The sequence below is a fragment of the Orycteropus afer genome, unplaced genomic scaffold (genome assembly GCF_000298275.1).
Source record: "Orycteropus afer afer isolate SDZICR_OR568_19922 unplaced genomic scaffold, OryAfe1.0 scaffold00003, whole genome shotgun sequence".
NCBI lineage: Eukaryota > Metazoa > Chordata > Mammalia > Tubulidentata > Orycteropodidae > Orycteropus > Orycteropus afer.
This window is the reverse complement of record NW_006921590.1, coordinates 31,053,119-31,073,540: the sequence shown is the minus strand read 5'-3', so window position 1 is coordinate 31,073,540 and position 20,422 is coordinate 31,053,119. Positions and strand designations below refer to the sequence as shown.

At 42.6% G+C, this 20,422-nt stretch overlaps 1 protein-coding gene across 1 annotated transcript; it reads left to right on the top strand.

Moving 5' to 3' along the window:
* Positions 1–8,176: 8,176 nt before the first annotated feature.
* On the top strand, positions 8,177–15,930 carry ANAPC13 (anaphase promoting complex subunit 13). Its single transcript, XM_007937054.1, has 2 exons — positions 8,177–8,275; positions 15,805–15,930. The coding sequence occupies exons 1-2, from the start codon at positions 8,177–8,179 to the stop codon at positions 15,928–15,930; spliced, it is 225 nt and encodes a 74-aa protein (XP_007935245.1).
* Positions 15,931–20,422: the final 4,492 nt, after the last annotated feature.

Sequence of the window (20,422 nt, the reverse complement as noted above, 5' to 3'; positions counted from 1 at the left end):
GAAGGAAAAGAATTACAAAATCATCATTATGCAATCCCTAATGTAATAATAAGGAGCTCCAGTAATGCAGTAAGGAGCTCTGGTGGCATAGTGCCCAAAGCGTTTGACTGCTAACCAGAAGGCTAGCAGTTCAAACCGCTAAGCTGCTCTGTGGAAAGACGGGGCAATCTACTTCTCTAAAGATTTAATGCCTTGGAAACCCAATGGGAGTTACTATGAGTCAGAACCAATGTGAAGGGAGTGAGTTTGTTTTTTTTCTAGTAATGCAGTGGTTACATGCATTACTTGAATGCTTGACTATTCACTGAAAGGTTGGCAGGTAGAACCCACTAGCTGTTCCACAGGAGAAAGATATGGCAATCTTCTTCCGTAAAGATTACAGCTTTGGAAACCCTATAGGACAGTCTACTTTGTCCTGCAAGGACACTATGAAACGGAATCAACTTGATAGCCATGGTAACATGATATATATCTACTCCTCACTTACTGACTACATCAACATTTTACATTTACAACAATAGTGAAAAATCTACTATCCAACTATTTTTGCACAGTAAAAAAAGCTGAGGTATGAGGCGAGAATCATGCTGCCTGTAATGGTTAAGGTTATGTGTCAGCTTGGTTAGGCCATGATTCTCAGTGGTTTAGTAGTTATGTAATGATATAATTTGGCAGTTGTGTGACAATGTGATTTGGCAGTTATATACTGATGCAATTTGGCAGTTATGTAATGATGTAGTTACCCTCCATTTGTGATCTGATGTGGTCATCTTTCATTTTCACATAACATTAATTTCCGCATAATAACCTATCTTTCCACCACTCATCTGTCAGTGTGTCATACTGTGGTGGCTTGCGTGTTGCTGTGAGGCTGGAGGCTATGCCACTGTTATTTCAAATACCAGCAGGGTCACCCATGGTGAACAGGTTTCGGCAGAGCTTCCAGACTAAGATAAACTCATAGGAAAGAAGGGACCATCCACTTCTCAAAGAATTGGCCAGTGAAAACCTTATGAATAGCAGTGAAACACTGTCTGATATATTCTTGGAAATGTATGAAACACTGTCCAATACAATGCTGGAAGATGAGCCCCTCAGGTTGGAAGGCACTCAAATACGACTGGGGAAGAGCTGCCTCCTCCAAGTAGAGTTAATTTTAATGATGTAGATGGAATAAAGCTTTCAGGACCTCTATTTGCTTATGTGGCACAAATCAAAATGGGAAGAAACAACTGCAAACATCCAGTAATAAATCAGAACATGGAACGTACAAAGTATAAATGCAGGAAAACTGGGGTTGTCGAAAATGAAACGGAACCCATAAAGATCTAGATATTTGGCATTAGTAAGCTGAAATGGACTGGTTTTGGCCATTCTGAATCAGACAACTATATGATCTACTATGCCAGGAATGACAAAGTGAAGAGGAATGGCGTGGCATTCATCCTATCCTGAAGTACATGCTGTCAGTGATAGGATAATATCCATAGGCCTAACAATTAACTGGCCTAAAGACCAGTTAATACTACTGCTATTCACTATTCAAATTTATGCACCAAGTACTAAAGTCAAAGATGAAGAAAATGAAGATTTTTACCAACTTCTGCAGTCTGAAATTGACCAAACACACGATCAAGATATATTGATTATTACTGGTGATTGGAATACAAAAGTTGGAAACAAAAAAGAATCACCTGCAGTTGGAAAATATGGCCTTGGTGATAGAAATAATGCCAGAGATCAAGACAGAATTTTACAAAACCAATGATTTATGCCTTGCAAATACCTTTTTTCAACAACATAAACAGCAACTATAGACATTGACTTCGCCAGATGGAATACACAGAAATCAGATCAACTACATCTGTGGAAAGAGGTGATGGAAAAGCTCAGTATCTTCAGCCAAAACAAGGCCAGGAGCTGATTGTGCAACAGATCATCAATTACTCACATGCAAGTTCAAGGTGAAGCTGAAGACAATTAAAACAAGTCCACAAGAGCCAAAATACGACATTGAATATATCCCACTTGAATTTAGAGACCATCTAAAGAATAAGATTTGACACGTTAAACAACAATGACCAAAAACCAAATTAATTGTGGGCTGATAACAAGAACATCATCCATGAAGAAAGCAAAAGGTCAGTAAAAAGACAGGAAAGGAAGAAAAGACCAAAATGATGTCAGAAGAGCCTCTGAAACTTGCTCTTGAACAGAGTAGCTAAACCAAACGGAAGAAATGACCAGATAAAAGAGTTTAACACAGATTTCAATGAGCAGCTCAAGAAGACAAAGTCAATTATTACCATGAAATGTGCAAAGACTCTAAGTTAGAAAACTAAAAGGAAAAGAACACGCTTGGCATTTCTCAAACTGAAGAAACTGAAGAAAAATTCAAGCCTCGAATTGCAATACCGAATGATTCTATAGACAAAATATTGAATGATGCAAGAAACATCAAGAGAAGATGGAAGGAATACACAACCAAACTGTACAAAAAAGAACTGGTTGATGTTCATCCATTTCAGGAGGTAGCATATGATCAAGAACCCATGGTACTGAAAGACGTTCAAGCTGCACTGAAGGAACTGGTGAAAAACAAGGTTGCAGGAATTGACAGAATACCCACTGAGATGTTTCAACAAACAAATGCTGCACTGAAGGCACTGACCCATTTATGTCAAGAGATTTGAAAGACAGCTACCTGGCAACTGACTGGAAGAGATCCATATCTGTACCCATTCCAAAGAAAAGTGATCCCACAGAATGCAGAAATTATTTAATATCATTAATACCACATGCAAGTAAAATCTTGCTGAAGATAATCCAAAAACGGTTGCAGCAGTATATTGACAGGGAATTCCAGAAATGCAAGTTAGATTCAGAAGAGGATGTGGAATGAGGGATATTATTGTTGGTGTCAGGTGGATCTTGGCTGAAAGCAAAGAATAACAGAAAGATGTTTACTTGCGTTTTATTGACTATGCAAAAGCATTTGACTGTGTACATCAAAAAATTATGGATAACATTGAGAAGAATGGGAATTCCAGAACACTTAATTGTGCTCATGAAGAACCAGGAGGCTACTGTTCGAACAGAACAAGGGAACACTGCATGGTTTAAAATCAGGAAGGAAGTGTGTCAGGTTTGTATCCTTTCACCACACTTATTCAATCTGTAGGCTCAGCAAATAATCTGAGAAGCTGGACTATATTAAGAATGCAGCATCAGGACTGGAGGAAGAACCATTAACAACTTGCAATATGCATATGACACAACCTTGCTTGCTGAAAGTGAAGATGACTTGAAGCACTTACTCATGAAGATTAAAGACTGCAGTATAGATTACATCTCAACATAGAATGAAAATCCTCACAACTGAACCAATAAGCAGCATGACAATAAATGGAGAAAAGATTAAAGTTGTAGAAGATTTCATATTCTATCATGTTATTTTTACAATCAACACCAATGGAAACAGCAGTCAAGAAATCAGATGACAGAGTGCACTGGGCAAATCTGCTGCAAAAGACCTCTTTAAAGTGCTGAAGACCAAAGATGCCTCTGAAGACTAAGGTGCCCTTAAACCAAGCCAGGGTATTTTCAATTGCCTCATACACATGTGAAAGCTGGATAATGGATAAAGCAGGGCGAAGAGTCGATGCTTTTGAGTTGTGGTATCTGTGGTATCAGTGAAGAATACTGAAAATACAGCGGACTGCCAGAATAAAAAAATGTTTTGGAAGAAGTGCAACCAGAATACTCCTTAGAAGCAAGAATGGTCAGACTTCATCTCACCTACTTTGGTCATGGTGTCAGAAGGGGCCATTCCCAGGAGAAGGATATCATGCTTGGTGAAGTAGAGGGTCAGTGAAAAAGGGGGAAAACCCTCAAGGAGATGGACCGACACAGTGACTGTAACAATGGGCTCAAGCATAGCAAGGATCGTGAGGACTGTGCAGATCGGGCAGTTATTTCTTTCTGCTGTACGTAGGGTTGCAATAAGTTGGAGCCAACTCAATGGCACCTAACATCATTAAGCTACAGCTGTAGTAAGTGTACAGAATCTCTAGGTGGTGCAAAGGTTAACGTCCTGGGTTGCTAACCAAAAGGCTGGATGTTCAAGTCTACCCAGAAGTACCTCAGAAGAACGGTCTGGTTACGTTTCTGAAAAATCAGCCATTGAAAACCCTGTGTTCTACTCAAACACACATAGCACAGCCATGAGTCAAGGTCACCTGGATGGTAACTGGTCTGTTCTTTTTTTTTTTGTATTAGTGTAAGTGTAAATCTTAGAAGGCAATGTATAGTACATGATCCTCGTTATGATTTCCTTTTCTTATCTATGAAATAAAACTAAATGCTACCATGAGCATTTGTGAGAAACTGTACAAATAAGGGCATCCATAATGCTGCTTTATTAAAATAAAATAACCTTCAAAAATCGATTTAGGGAATCAGATGCAAAAAATAATGCTCAGAGTAAACTACTTTGTGCGAGAGTACTTAACTATAAAGGAAGACTAGTCTTAGCTTTACTCTCTTGATGTTATAGGGATGTAAGAAATAAATCCATTGTCAGCCTAGATTCTACTGTCTTTAAATATCTTCATGATTAAAGAATTTATACGAAATCGCCATTTTAAATCCACATTCTCATGCAGCTCCCGGTCCTGACTTGTATGCATGGAGCCATCAGTTTAGGGTCCTCGATTTCAGTCCTTCCCGATTTTTGCCAAATTCCCATACTTCTTACACTAAACATTAACATTTTTAAACCAACTCACCAACTTTTAAAAAAAAAAAAAAAAACTGTTAAATTTAGTATCTAACCATACATGAACCAGTATTACCTGCAATAAATTAAGTAGCACCAATGCTACAGGAAATGCTAACCAGATGCAGCAGCCTAGAAAAGGGAAGTATGCTGGGGTTCTCGCCTCTTAAGACGGAGACTGATCTGCAGGAGGCACCGCCAGGGAATAAAGGGCTTGGGAGCAGCTGGCCCACCCGCTGCCCTCCGAGGCACTCCCGCCTGCCGGCCCGGCTAGAGTAAAGGCTAACCACCTGGCGGACCGGGACAGCGCGCTGGGCGGAGACACATCCGCCTTCTCGGATCCCCAGGGAGCACGCAGCGAAGCCGAGTAGCTGGGCGCGGAAGTGGTCCTGAGGCGGCGGAGGCTGTCTAGGTGGCTTGCGGGCTGCGGGGACCAGCCCCGGGCCATGAGGGCGCGCGGCTGAGAGCACCACTGCAGCCAGGGCTACTTTCGGCTGAGTCCGCCCCTCACCCGCTGCTACTCGCGCACAAGCAGTTACCGGGGTGCCGCCAGCGCGTCCTCGAGCCTTCCCGCCGTTACCTCGGGCCGGGGGCGCGCACGCGCAACACCGCTAGCCTTACGTCCAGCCTCTGTCATTGGCACTTCCGTTCCGCCCACTGACCCCCACTTTTAGATGAAACCACGTCCTCTCAAGACCTCCCCTCTGCTTACAAATAGACTCACCCACATCCGGGAATCTGCAAGAAGAGCACACGGGTCCGTGATGCGGAGGGTGTGGTTCGGCGGAAGTTGGTGATGTAGCTGGCCGACTCCTGGTAAGAATTTCCCGCATTCCTAACTTAGGTCTTGGAGGCGCGGGAAGGCGTTCTTTCTTTTCGTTGGATTTCCTCTCTATCCTCCATTGGCCCAAGTCGGTGACCTTACTTTTCTGTCTGAGTCACTGGTCGTACTGCAAGCCTTGTCCGGTAGGAAGGAGCATGCGAGGCGATCCAGAACCCACCCTCCCGGCCTCCACATTTGGTATATCCAGCCGGAAGCCGTGGTTGTGGGCCGGCCACACACAACCGTATAGACGATGGTGGCCTGCTAGTGTCATTTCTTGCGAGGGGAAAGGCCTTCCTGCTTGATTCAGTAAATACACTTTTACGAAGTTGGAAAGTACAGAAGTGGATAAAATGCCCTTGTGTGGGAAGACACGTAACAGGCACTTAGTGTGACAAGCTTTTTAATTAGGAGTGTTTACGCGCCCGGAGATGATAGGACCCGCGGAGGCTGGGCACCGCGCTCAGCCTTAGACTGGGAGATCTCCCGTGAGTGGTGCCCGAGGAGCCGAGTTTGACTGACTGAGGGTTAGCCGAAATAAGAGGAAAAAGCCTCCCAGGCATTGGGATGTGGACATCTGTGCGTACACACAAAGATTAAGGGAGAAAAGTTAGTTCAGGAAATTACAAGTGTGGCAAGTGTTCGAACAGTGGCGGTGCCCTAAAAGCAAAACAAAACCACTACTCTCAGTCGATTCCAACTCATAGCTACCCTAGAGGACTGAGTAGTACTGCCCTACAGGGTTTCCAAGACTGTAAATCTTTACTGAAGCAGACTGCCTCGTTTTTCTCCTGCTGAGCGACTGGTAGGTTCAAACCTTCAACCATTCAGTTGGTAGTGGAGTGCTTTAATCATTGCACCACCAGGGCCCCTTGGGTTGTATCCTACACATGCGTGTGTTAATACTTTCCACTCCACTAGTTCCGTAAGAGGAGCTCTGGTAGCATAGTGGCTAAAGCACTTGACTGCTAACCAGAAGGCTGGCGGTTCAAACCCACCAGCCACTCCTCGGAAGGAAGGTTGGGCAATCCTACTTCTGTAGTGATACTGCCTTGGAAACCCAAGGAGGGGTCGCTATGAGTCGGGGCCGACTCGATGACACATAACATAATAACAAGTTCCGTAAGGGTGAAGTCACCTAACCCAGGGAATAGGATGTCAACCCCAAAGAACTGAGGTCTGCACTGTTTGGAAGAAGTGAGCATTAATGTTAGGGTTAAGAACGCTCCAAGTGCAAAGGCTGGGAAGTGTGAAAAGACCGGGGGCGGGGGGGGGGGGGTGTTGGAAGAGGGACAGGCAAACCTAATTGAAGCCAGTTTGGGGGGTGGAGCAGTATGCTGAGGAGTGGATAATGCTAAAATGACAGCGCTGACCAAACTTGTTTAGTGTATCATAATGATAAAAAGCAAGCATTCAAGAACAGAAAACTTACTGAAGCTCCAAGGATTTGAGAAGATTTTACAAAAAGTGGACTCTACATCAGCCTGGAAAAATCAGGTGTGAATCAATGGAGAAAAGTGAGGAGGGCAGGGGGGAGGGGAATGCAGAGCAGAGAGGGCAAAGGGAGTGATAGCAGGAAAAAGGAGAGCAAGAAAGGACAGAGACTCCACAAGTATAACTGGAACTGAGAATGAAAACTCCTTACATGTAAATTTCCTAAACACAGGATCCTTAAACTTGATTTGCTTTATCCACTGGATAATAAATATACTGGAATAATTCTTGAGTGAGATATTAAGACCACCTTCAACAGATTTACTGGTCACAGAAGTAGCTGGGCACCTCTTGCTTCACAGTTTTTCCTCGATCCTTAATAAGGGAGTAAAAAACTTCCTCCACCCAACCTGTGTAATTATTGCCCCAGTGTTAGAGCTGTTGTGCAGTTATCTTATTTGAACCAAATACAGAGCTACATAAAGGAATTAGTTTCTGTACCTTATATTGTTGCTCTATGAGCTTCCTTTGTTTCAGAAACTGGGTTACTCCAGTAACTACAGTGCCTTTGGTATCAAACCCACAAGTCATTCCACAAGAGAGAAATGCAGCAGTCTGCTTCTGTAAAGATTACAGCCTTGAAAACACTATGGGGCAGTTCTACTCTGTCCTCTAGGGTTCCAACGATGACACAATGGCAGTGGTGGGTGGTGGTAGTGCAGAAAATGGTGAGGGCCTGGAGGTGGACTTAGCAGGCAGTTATGAGTCAGGAACTCATCAATGACATCATGATCAGGGAAAAGTAAATGTGCAGTTAGGAGGGAAAAGCTGCATTTTAGTTATACTATGGCCTCACAAATGAGACCTTCAGATATGTTGTCCTCCTTTCACACTCTATGAAACTGGTCTCTTCCCCTCCCCTCGGCTAGGCTACATCTGTCTAGTATACACTGTTAAAGTATCCCTTAACTGGGAGTGTGCTGTGGTCTTATAAATAGTTGTCAGCCTGGCCCAGATGAAAGATAGGCTTTTCCTAGGGTAATGTTATACCAGGAAAAAAAAAAAGCCCAGGGGATCTTAGTACTGGATTATACCATCTCCAACTTGGCTTACAGACCTGACAAGATCAAAGCTGCTAGAGAATGGACAGCGAGGTACAGAGAGATGGAAGGATCTTGGATTTGATTGACGATGCTTGGCGAGAAGACAAGTTGCCCTATGAAGATGTTGCTATACCTCTGGTAAGTTACGATTTGTGTGAGAATGAAGGAGTAAAGGTATGATTTTGTGGTCCCTAGTTGAGGCAGGATATTAATGGACAGAAAAACTAGTAGGGCGAAGAAACCCAACTTGTGACATTCTCTAGCTCTAGAAGCCTCTAGAGAACATCTAGCCCCACTTTTTCTTTGAAGAGAAATGTGGCTCAGAGAGGTGAAGTTAGGCTCAGTTAGGTGTCATGTTAGGACTAGACCCACATTCTGACCCACATTCAGTCCACCACACTAAAGCCAGAGGTAAACCAAATAATGAGAGTTTAATGGGAAGATGGGGAAAAAACAAGCAATAGCAGCACATTCCAAGGCAAATGAACTGTATTTCTTACTTCCCTGCTTGTGGTTTGGTAGTCTGTTCCCAGTAATAGAAACTCACATCCTTGGAATATACAACTATTCTAGTTTCCCTGGAAAATATTCAATAGGTAGCCTGGCTTCTCTTCTACATTCAGACCAACAGGCTCCTGAAACGCTCATTTCTTCCCTGGTCTCTGGAAGACACCCCTGGCAGATTTGCTAGATGCTGGGTATTCTAGGATGGCCTCACATGTCTAGCAGTTGGCAGGTTGTCAGCTGGGGTGATAGGGTGACTAGGCTACATGACTCATCCAGTAGCCAGACTTCACATCGCTGTCTCAGGGTTCCAACAGCAGCATGAAAAGAAATTGCAAGTCCTGGACAGACAGGTTCAGAACTGGCACACTGGCACTGCAGCTGCAATCTGTTGGCCAAAGTAGGTCACACAGCCAATCCAAACTCAAGACTAGGGAATATCCTCTACTTTTTGGTAAGAGGAGCTGCAAAGACTTTTGGCCATTTTATGGTACAACCATTGTGGAAAGCAGTATGGCGATTCCTTCAAAAGTTGGAACTGGAAATACCATTTGACCCAGCTATTCCATTACTAGGTATATATCCTAAAGAAGTGACAGCCATGACAAGAACAGACATATGCACACCTATGTTCATCGCAGCACTATTTACAATAGCCAAAAGATGGAAACAATCTAGGTGTCCATCAGCTGAGGAATGGATAACCAAACTATGGTGCATACACGCAATGGAATACTATGCAACCCTAAAGAATAATGTAGTATCTGCAAAACACCACATAACATGGATGAACTTGGAGGACATTATGCTGAGTGAAATAAGTCAATCACAAAAGGACAAATATTGTATTAGTCCGTTATTATAAAAATCAAGGAGATGTTTATCTATGGAAGGACATTTTCTTTGTTGGTTACCAGGGGTGGTGGGGGGGAGGGAACACCGTTAGATAGACAGAGATAAATATTGATTTGGGTGAAGAGAAGGGCAATGTATCAAATGTGAGTGATCAATATAGTGTCATTGAGGAAGAGAAAGACATAGAGAAGAGGTACATGGGAGGTACAGACAACAAAGATGAACCCTTTTACACATATTATACGGCATTGTCAGTGAAGGCAAACATGGGTGTACAAATGATGGATAGATGAGTGGACAGGCTGAACTATTAGGTATGTCTGTGAAGCAGGGAGTGTACCCAAGAACACGTATAGGGTTGGCAGACAATAGTCCTATAAGTTTATTTGTATGATCTGAATTCCCAGGTGTATAGTAGAGCTGACAGGGAGCAAGGTTGTAGTCACTGCTTGGTCACAGCCAGCTACCAAGAGCGACAGAGTAGTTGAACCTGTGTGCTCAGGACCATAGTTGCAGGGAACATCAAGCTCAATTGGCATAACATACTACACAAAACACTGTTCCACCTCCTACTTTGGCGAGTAGCAACTGGGATCTTAAAAGCTTGCAAGCTGCCATCTAGATACAATGATGGGTCTCTCCTCGTCCAGAGCAAAGAAGAATGAAGAAAACCAAAAATTCATGGAAACAATTAGTCCTAGCCACTGGTACACCATCCAATCTGCAGCCTGTATGACTATGAGACCAGAAGAACTAGATGGTGCCCGGCTACTACTGTCAACCACTTGGAAGGGGATCTATGTAGGAGATCCTTGATAGGGCGAACAATGTGGAACAAAACTCAAAATCATTTGGAGAAAAAAAAGGGGGGGGCAGGTTTGCTGATCCAACAGAGCCTGGTGTAACCACTGAAACTATAGCCCCTAGCTACCTGTCAGGTCTGGAATTGAACCCACGCCTGTGGCTTCCAGCCAACAATAGACAGGCATATGAGTTGAACATTTCCCTGAGATAGATACACTCCTTGGAGAGAACAATCATGGGAGAAAGAAGGGCTGCTTATGCACAGGGAGACGGCTCGGGGGGGCAGGAGTTCATGGAGGGATGAACACAGGGAAGAGGTAGTATCGGGAGGAAGTAGGAGGGGAGATGTAGAAGTGTGGTAAATTGTGGTCAATGTCATGAGACAAAGTGTATGTGAACTGCTGTATGGAAAGTGAATTTGCCTTGTAAATTTTCACCCAAATCACAATTTTAAAAAAAAAGTATTATGGCCATTTTAAATATTGGGCAGTTGTATTTATAATACAGGTTGTTGTTGTTATGTTGTTAGGTGCCATGAAGTTGGCTCCAACGCATAACAGCTCTGTGTACAACAGAACGAAACACTGCCAGGTCCTGTGACGGCCTCACAATCCTTGTTATACCTGAGCCCATCATTGCAGCCACTGTGTCAGTCCATCTTGTTGAGGGCCTTCCCTTTTTTGCTGACCCTCCACTTTAGCAAGCATGATATCCTTCTCCAGGAAATGGTGCCTTCTGACAACATGACCAAAGTAGGTCAGACAAAGTGTGGCCATTCTCACTTCCAAGGAGCATTCTGGCTGCACTTCTTCAAGGACAGATTTGTTAGTTCTTTTAGCAGTCCATGGGACTCTCAGCATTCTTTGCCAGCACCACAACTCAAAAGTATCAACTCTTCTTCGGTCTTCCTTATTCATTGTCCAGCTCTCACATGCATAAGAGATGATTGAAATTACCATAGCTTAATACAGGTGTAGGAGCTCTGGTAGCATAGTGCCTAAGGCACTTGACTGCTAACCAGAAGGCTGGTGGTTCAAACCCACCAGCCACTCCTCGGAAGGCAGATGGGGCAATATACTTCCATAGTGATACTGCCTCGGAAACCCAAGGAGGGGTTGCTATGAGTTGGGTCTGACTCAACGGCACGTAACAACAATAATACAGGTATATGTCACTTAATGTCCACAATACATTCTGTGAAGTAGGACATTATGTGATGTGGACATTGTACAAACATCATATTAAAACCTTGTGGGGAGCCCGCTTCTAGTTGTTCTCACTGCTGCTGCTGCTGTTGACAAGGGCCAGAGGAATAGATGTTGCAAGGAGCAGCAGCAATGGCCGAGAGGAAGCAAGTGAGGAGGGAGTGGAAAGCAACTAACCCCACCTGCTGTTTCACCCACCTGAGCAGCAGGAGCAGAAGATGAATTCTTCCATACAGCAACTCACACACACCCAGTCCCATGACATCCACTGCAACTTCCTACAGCGTAATAGCTCTCCTCCCCACTCCCTCTCCCACAGCCACCTCCTCCCCGACTACCATGTCCACTCCTCCTCCACTGGCTTCACAGCACCCCCCCCCCCACTGCAACTGCCCACTGCTTGCCAAACAAAGCTGAAGAGCTTATACCCAGAGCCATGTTCTCTGCCTTACTGGACTATATCCCACTTGTGGTCCAGTGCTGCAGCAGTCTGGATTTGGGGTCTCTAAAACCATTAGGGGAAAATAATATACAAAAGGAAAGTTGCTTTCCCTTAAAAAAAAAAATTATAGGACCACACATATATGCAGTCAGACATTACCCAAATGGACATTAAGCAGTGCATACCTGTACTTTTTGTTTTTCAGCAATATATGCAATTTTATATGTTGATTTTCCTTGCAAAGGAAATACTAGCCAAATGAAAATCCGTTTATTATAGAAAACTTAACCACACATACCAAATTCACTGTCGTCGAGTCAATTCTGACTCATAGCAACACCTTTTGAGGTTCCAAGGGGGTAAATCTTTATGGAAGTAGATCGCTCAGTCTTCTTTCTGCGGGGTGGCTGGTGTGTTTAAACCACCAGCATTCTGGTTAGTAGTCAAATGCCTTAGGCACTGTGCCACCAGAGCTCCCATTTTTACCACAGATAGGATGAAATTAAGCAAAATTATCTTTTTCTGAATTAAGTAATTCACTAACGAGGACCTGTTTATGGTTTAAACCAAAAAACCAAACTCACTGCCATCAAGTCAAATCCTATTCATAACAACCCCCATTGGGTTTCTGAGGTGGTAAATCTTCATGGAAGTAGATTGCCCAGTCTTCCTTCTAGGGAGTGGCTGGTGGGTTAGAACTGCAAACCTTCTGGTTAGCAGTCAAATGCACTGTGCCACCAGAGCTCCTTTTTTTTACCACAGATAGGATGAAATTAAGCAAAATTACCTTTTTCTGAATTATATAATTCACTAATAAGGCCCTGTTTATGCTTTATAAGCTGCAATTAATTATAGAGACCAAACTTTTCTGGTTTTTTAAGTTTGAATTTATTATCGCTTTCATATAAATAATGACCAAAACCAAAAAACCAAACTCACTGTCATCAAGTTGTTTCTGACTCATAATGACCCCCATTTGCGTTTCTGAGGCTGTAGATCTTTATGGAAATAGTTTGCCCCATCTTCCTTCCACAGATCCGCTGGCAGGTTTGAACCACTGACCTTCAGGTTAGCAGTCAAATGCCTTATCATTACGCCATCAGAGCTCCTTAATATAAATGATGGTTCTTTTTAATTTGTACAAATATGTTTGAATCTCAGTCTTAAATTTGTAGAGCAAGACATGATTCAAATATACTTGTTTATAAGTAAATATTATTTTATATAAAACATTATTTTAAAGTGTAAAAACGTTATATTCGTGTACTGCAAATTAGAATCCAGTGGGAAATCATGAGTCTGGATATTCAATAATAGTTTTGGCCAAAGACAAGCATGTGAGCTGAGTATTTACATTAGGTGGATACTCTCCTTGGAGGGATCAGTCATGGGAGAATAGAGGGGCTATGTATATGCCTGAAGGGGAGCATGTGGGGTTGAAGGACAGGGTGTGGGGGAAGTGGCTGTGGGAGGGGGAGTGGGAGGAGAGCTGTTACATTGTAAGAGGTTGCAGTCCATGTCATGGGACAGGGTGTGTGTAAGCTGCTGTATGGAAGATGAATTTGTTCTGTGGACTGTCACCCAAATCACAATAAAAATTAAAAAAAAAAAAGTTTGTGTTTTGGTTATGTAGTGCCACTCTAGCGGGAATATACCACAAATGGGATGGCTTTAACAAACAGGAGTTTATTCTCTTACAGTTTTGGAGGCTAGAAGTATGAGTTCCAAGTGCCAGGCTCTAGGGGCTGGGTGAAAGCCCCTCAACCTTGAGCTTTAACTCCCTCTTGCTCCCGGCCCACTGGAGCTGGAGGCATCTAGCTACTGGCTACTGGCTGCTGAAGCCAACAAACCCAAGGTTGACAAGAGGAAAGGCACAGTCTCAATACTACTCAATACTACTATTGGCAGGCCAATAATTCAAGTCCATCAAAAGTCCCAAGATCGGCAGGGCAACGTGGCAGGCTGATGAACAACGACTCGGCTACATGCAGGATTCAAGCATGCCATCAACTGGAGATCTTCCTCAAAGTTGCTTCTTATATACTGGAAATAAAAATTGCTTCTTATATACTGGAAATAGTCTACATCCCTAAAGCAGCTACTCAGCTGCACCAATAGATTCCACCATGGAGTTAATCACCAGTCTCACCGTGGGGAATAAGTACATCCAGGTGCTCAGCCATTCAACCAGGCCCAGCCAAGTTGACATACAACCTTAACTACCACAGTTTCTTAACCCTAAAAAAAGTATCCAGATAACTGAAAAATAAATAAATATGTTGGTATCAGTGAACACTGGTACAAAGCAGAGTTCCAGCAATAATAAATCTAAGTTTAAAATACAAAGAACTTATCCTAGATTCTACTTCCAATTCATTGTGTAGCCCATGGCTTGCCATTTTCAGCAAATTGTTGGAATGTGACTTGGTAATTTGCTGTGTTGTTGCCACTAAGGGGAGTCTCCACTGGTATTGTACATTTCCTGTGTCCCCACCTCCTTCTTTTATTATATGGGAATGTTGGATACAGGATAATTTTTGGATACATATTGTAGACTTAAGGAATATGTCAGAAAATATGTTATTCTATTAAAGCAGTCCCCAAAAAGATTTAGTATTGATTCTTCACTAATAATAATAGCAGTTATTCATTGTACACTGTGTGCCCTTCAGAGTGTTGAACACTTACCTCATTTAATCCTCACAGCAGTCCTGTGAGATGATTGCTATTTTTAATCTGCCATTTGCTGAAAAGGAAACACAGGCTCTGAGGTGTTGATTACCTTGCCAAGACACACAGCAAATGGTAGAGCCAGGAGTTTGGATCCAGTTTGGCTTCCAAAAGCCTGTGCCCTTAGTCCTTCCACCATCCTACCTGTGGTAGTTAAGGTTTTGTGTCGACTTGCCTGGAGTGTGGTTTTTGAGCAGGTTGGCCACTGGATGTACTTATTCCCCATGATGAGGTTGGGTAATTAACTCCATGGTAGACTCTGCCATGAGATGTCAGTAGAGAGGAATCTGCCTTTGGGTGGGTTTGACCTGCTTCCAGTACATATGGAAGAGCTTTGGGACAAGTTTCTAGCTTTTTGGCACATCTGGCTCCTGCATTTGACCAAATCTTCATTTCCAGTTCCCGAACTTGAACCAGTGGCCTGCCATGTTACCTGCCAATCTTGGGATTGTGCCATTTTACCTGCCAACCTTGGGTTTGTCAGCCTCAGCAGCCAGCAGCTGCCTGAGTTAGGAGATGCCTCTAGCTCCAGTGGGCCTGGATTAAGACGCAGAGCTGAAGCCCAAGGTTGAGGGGCCTCTACCCAGCCCCTAGAGCTGGCACTCTGAATTTGGATTTCTAACCTCCTGTAAGTAGGAGCTCTGGTGGCGTAGTGCCTAAGGCCATTTGACTGCATTTGAATTCAAACCCACCAGCCACTCCTCAGAAGGAAGATTGGGCAATCTACTTCCATAGGGATACTGCTCAGAAACCCAAGGAGGGGTCACTATGAGTCGGATCCGACTCAACAGCAGTGAGTTTGGTTGTTTTTTTTTGGGGTTTTAAAACAGTGAGTATAAATTCCTGTTAATTAAGCCATCTACCTGTGGTGTTTCTGTTATGGCTCACTAGAGAACCAAGATGCTGTCACCTGCATAAATGTCATAAGGTCCATCATTCCCTACTGTAACAGAACCAGGCCACATTTAAACAATACTTCCAATGTTTCCTCAAATCTGTTTGTTTTAGCTCTTTCTTCAGAATATTTTTTTTATCAATTATGCTTTCTGTTCTAAGTGCTCTTGAGTTTTAAGAGGTTTGTTGATCACAAAACATATTATAGTTCTGAATCCATTGTACCTTTTCAGAATGAGCTTCCTGAACCTGAACAAGACAATGGTGGCACTACAGAATCTGTTAAAGAACAAGAAATGAAGTGGACGGACTTAGCCTTACAGTACCTCCATGAGAATGTTCCCCCCATTGGAAACTGACATCCTTCTTTGTGGGCTTTTTTTCTTTTTCTTATTTTTTTTTTAATGTATAGATACAAAAACAATTTTTGTTTTAAGTTTTCTAATTCAAATCTTTTAGTGAGAAATCAACGCTCAAAAATGTATACCTCCTTAGTGAAGAGAAGGGCAATGTACCAAATATGAGTGATCAACATGGTGGCCCTGAGGAAGAGGAAGACACAGAGAGGTACATAGGAGGTACTGAAAACAAAGATGAACCCTTTTGCACATACAGTACTGCGTTGTCAGTGAAGGCAAACATGGGTATATGGGTGGATAGATGGGTAGACAGGCTGAACTATTAGGTATATCTATGAAGTGGGGAATGTACCCAAGACCATGTATAGGGTTGGCAGACAGTGGTCCTATAAGTGTATTTGTGTGATCTGAATTCCCAGGAAAATAGTAGAGCTGGTAAGGGACAAGGTTGTAGTCACTGCTTGGTCACAGCCATCAACCCAGAGGGACTGAGTAGTTGAAGCTGTGTGCTCGGGACCATAGTCACAGGGGACATCAAGCTCAATTGGCATAACATACTACACAATACATTGTTCTACCTCCTACTTTGGCGAGTAGCGACTGGGATCTTAAAAGCTTGCAAGCAGCCATCTAGATGCAACGATGGGTCTCTCCTTGTCCAGAGCAAAGAAGAATTAAGAAAACCAAAGACTCATGGAAATAATTAGTCCTAGTGACTGATACACCATGAGATCTGCAGCCTATACGACTATGAGACCAGAAGAACTAGATGGTGCCCGGCTATCACTGTCAACTACTCGGAGGGAGATCTACGTAGGAGATCCTGAATAGGAAGAACAATGTGGAACAAAACTCAAAATCATTTGGGATAAAAAAGGGGGGGAGGACCGGGTTTGCTGGTCTGATAGAGCCTGGTGGAACTACTGAGACTATGGCCCCTAGCTGCCCTTCAGGTCTGGAATTGAACCAACACCTGTGGCTTCCAGCCAAACAAAAGACAGGTATATAAGTTGCACATTTACGTAAGGTAGAAATACTCCTTGGAGAGAAAAATCATAAGAGAAAGAAGGACTGTTTATGCACAGGGAGACAGCTCAGGGGGCAGGAATGCATGGGAGGGAATGGACATAGGGAAGAGGTAACTAATGGGAGGAAGTGGGAGAGGAGCTGTTACAATGTGGTAAATTGCAGTCAATGTCATGAGACAAAGTGTATGTGAACTGCTGTATGGAAAGTGAATTTGCTCTGTAAATTTTCACTCAAATCACACACACAACACACATTATACACACACACACACACACACTTAGAGGGAAGGACACAGGGAAGACGTAACTATGGGGAGGAAGTGGAAGGGGAACTGTTGCATTGTGGGAAATTGCATCAGTATTATGTGGCAAAGTGTATATGAGCTGCTGAATAGAAAAGTGAATTTGCTCCATAAACTCTCACCCAAATCAGTAAAAATTTAAAAAAAAAAAAAAAAGCATGGCCACCTAGTTTGTGGCACCATAGCACTATATGAAAATATTAACCAGGATGGAAAACTGATTGAGATTTTTCAAGAATGTAAACTATTTGGCTCTTTGAGATAAATACCGACTTGTGTTTGAATATGAGTATTCAATATTTGCCCTTAACTCTAATTTTGTCTTCCTGTCAGAGTTTAACACTTGCTCATTACTTATCCTGGGATGCAAGATAATTGAAGATATGAGCATGAAAGGCAAAGAAAAAGAAAGCCAGACATGCAACGTATTAATTTCTCATGTGTCCCCACTTTGAAACGCATTCTGAATGCATGGGGTGGATGCTTGCTTAACCTGTGGATGTTATGGATAGAGATGAATATCCTATTCACTGATCACTGTGATCCTAAAATTCCCCATGTGTTTTCAAACTATGGATAAATTTACAGATTAAAATAGTATATTGTGTATAAATTGTTGTGTAGGAAAATAATTTGCTGTGTAAACTTTCACCTAAACCCTAAAATGTTAAATAAATAAATAGAGGCTACAGATGCTGATACTTCTTAGATATAGCCAGTCATCTTGGTTTGAAGACTTAGGGTCATGGTTTCTTGAGACAGTTCAGTCATTTGGCATAATACCATTCTTAAAGTTACGTTCTACCTCTTAATTTGGTGAATAGGGTCTGGGGTCTTAAAAGCTTATGAGCAGCCATCTGTGATACAACTGTTGGCTTCCAGTCATCTGGAGCAAAAGAGAAAGAAGGAAATCCTAGAATCAGAAGGAGCCAGACTACAGGACTAATTGTCTGTATGAACTACTGCCGCCTCTGGTTTTAGACCAGAAGGACTAGATAGTGTCCAGCTACCACTGCCAAACGTTTCGATCAAGGGCACAATAGCAGGTACTTGATAGATAGAGAGAAAATGTGGAACAGAACTTCAAATTCTTAAAGAGTCTAGACTTACCAGACCCACGGACACTGGGGGAACCCCAAGAATGTTACCTTGAGATACTCTAAACCTTGAGGCAAAACTGTCCCCTGAAGTCACCTTTTAACTAAATAGGACTTAGCTCAAAAAGTAAATAATATCACCCATGAATACTGCAGTCTTTTGAAACATATGAGACCAAATGGATAACATTTACTCTAAGGCACAGGTGAGAAGTTTTGGAGACAGTGACACTAAGTTCATGGGAATGAAACAACAAGAATGGAAATAATGAGAATGTTGACACAATATGACACTGAATGTAGAAATTGTTGAATGGGAGGTTTTGCTTGTGTGTCTTCACCAAAAATATAAAGTATTAAGTGTTGGCTAAAAAATTTAAAGAAAACTTTGAAAAACAGATTCATGTATATTATTTCCTGGAGTCATTTGCCTCTGTGGTCTTCCTTGTTCCCTACCCAGATTGTAAACTGTCAGAAGAGGTCCCAGTGTATACTTCTGTATCCCTCACTGAAAACACTGAATAATTGAAATCTCTCATTCTCCTATCCTTTTCTTTTTTAAAAATGGCCCTATTGTTTACTTAGTTTTTAGGGAAAAGAGGTATATTTTAATGACTGACTTTAAGGTTTGATCATGATCATGGCTGTCACAGCAGCTGTCCTGTACTCCAGATACATCCAAGCCCGTCCCCATCCTCTATATAAGTTTGCCTGCCTAGAAATCATTTATCTTAAGATCAAAGACCCACAAGACACCAGGCCCTTCAATAGCTAAAGAAAGACAACCTAGCAGAAAGGAGAATTAAAATATTTAGAAAAAAGTTTTCATACCAAGAGAAAAATAGCTTTTCAAAAAAATTAAAGTGCCTAGAATGCCATTGTTTTTTCACATTCTAGTGAAGATTCTACTACAACTTCATTTGTGATGTGTCATATCTAAGACACTAACATTTGAGAACTTAGTGATAGTCACGTGAATCCTGCGTTGTGAGCCCAGTGAAAAGTCCGGAATAGTAGTTAACTAGGGAAATATGAAAGGAGCCCTGGTGGTACAGTGGTTAAGTATTTGGCTGCTAACTGAAAGGTCAGTGGTTCAAAACCACCAGCTGCTCCACAAGAGAAAGATATGGCCATCTGTTTCCCTAAAGATTACAGCCTTGGAAACCTTTGGGGCAGTTTTACTCTGGTGGCATAGTGTCTAAGGTACTTGACTGCTAACCAGAAGGCTGGTGCTTCAAACCCACCAGCCACTTCTCGGAAGAAAGGTTGGGCAATCTACTTCCGTAGTGATACCACCTCAGAAACCCAAGGAGGGGTCGCTCTGAGTCAGATGCAACTCGAGGGCAGTGAGTTTGGGTTTTTGTTTTGTTTTAATGAGATTTCTATGGGTTGGAATTGATTTGCTAGCAACAGGTTTGGGTTTCTAGTAAAATATGTCTTGGTTCAATTTAATCAGTATGATGCCTATAAGACAGCTATTGATTGTCTGCTTGGCTTCTCTGAGAACTGCCTCCAACCCCAGAGATGGCTCAGTGGCCAAGATGGTGAACTGTAATGTGCCAGAACCATAGCCCTTTGTGTCAGGAATCAAGTGAGCTAACGTGATCCACTAAGGTTCTGTCTGAGTGGATTGGGAATCAATCCATCTAGGACTGGCTTGAGTGTGATGGGCACAAGGGATCCCAGGCTGCTGTTGTGAGGTGACTCGTTCAACCACGTGTACCAAAACATGCGAGGAGGAAAGTTCTGCGGAGACAGGTTAAGAGGCTGTGTGGCCACTTGGTTCCTGCCAGCTTTCCTGTTCAATGCATGTGTATTGATCTCTGTGGGAAGTACCACACTTTGTGATGGGAATACAAGATCAGGATGAACAAGATAAAGATGGCCTTTGACTGTAGTGGACGAGACAAAACACTAAACCAATGGCCATACAAATCTGTCGCTTAAGATTGTGATATATGCTAGGGGGCAAAAAAAAAAAGATGTGACTGGAAGTAAAATGTGAGATAGGGTTTCTTGTGCAAGTGATTTATGGAGGTTGTGCTCTCAGGAGAAACCCATGAGA

What these genes read in the sequence shown, in the direction of transcription:
- ANAPC13 (XM_007937054.1), top strand. Translation starts at nt 8,177, where the DNA reads ATGGACAGCGAGGTACAGAGAGATGGAAGGATCTTGGATTTGATTGAC. An exon ending in AAGATGTTGCTATACCTCTG is followed by an intron (nt 8,276 to 15,804) that starts GTAAGTTACGAT and finishes GTACCTTTTCAG; the next exon opens with AATGAGCTTCCTGAACCTGA.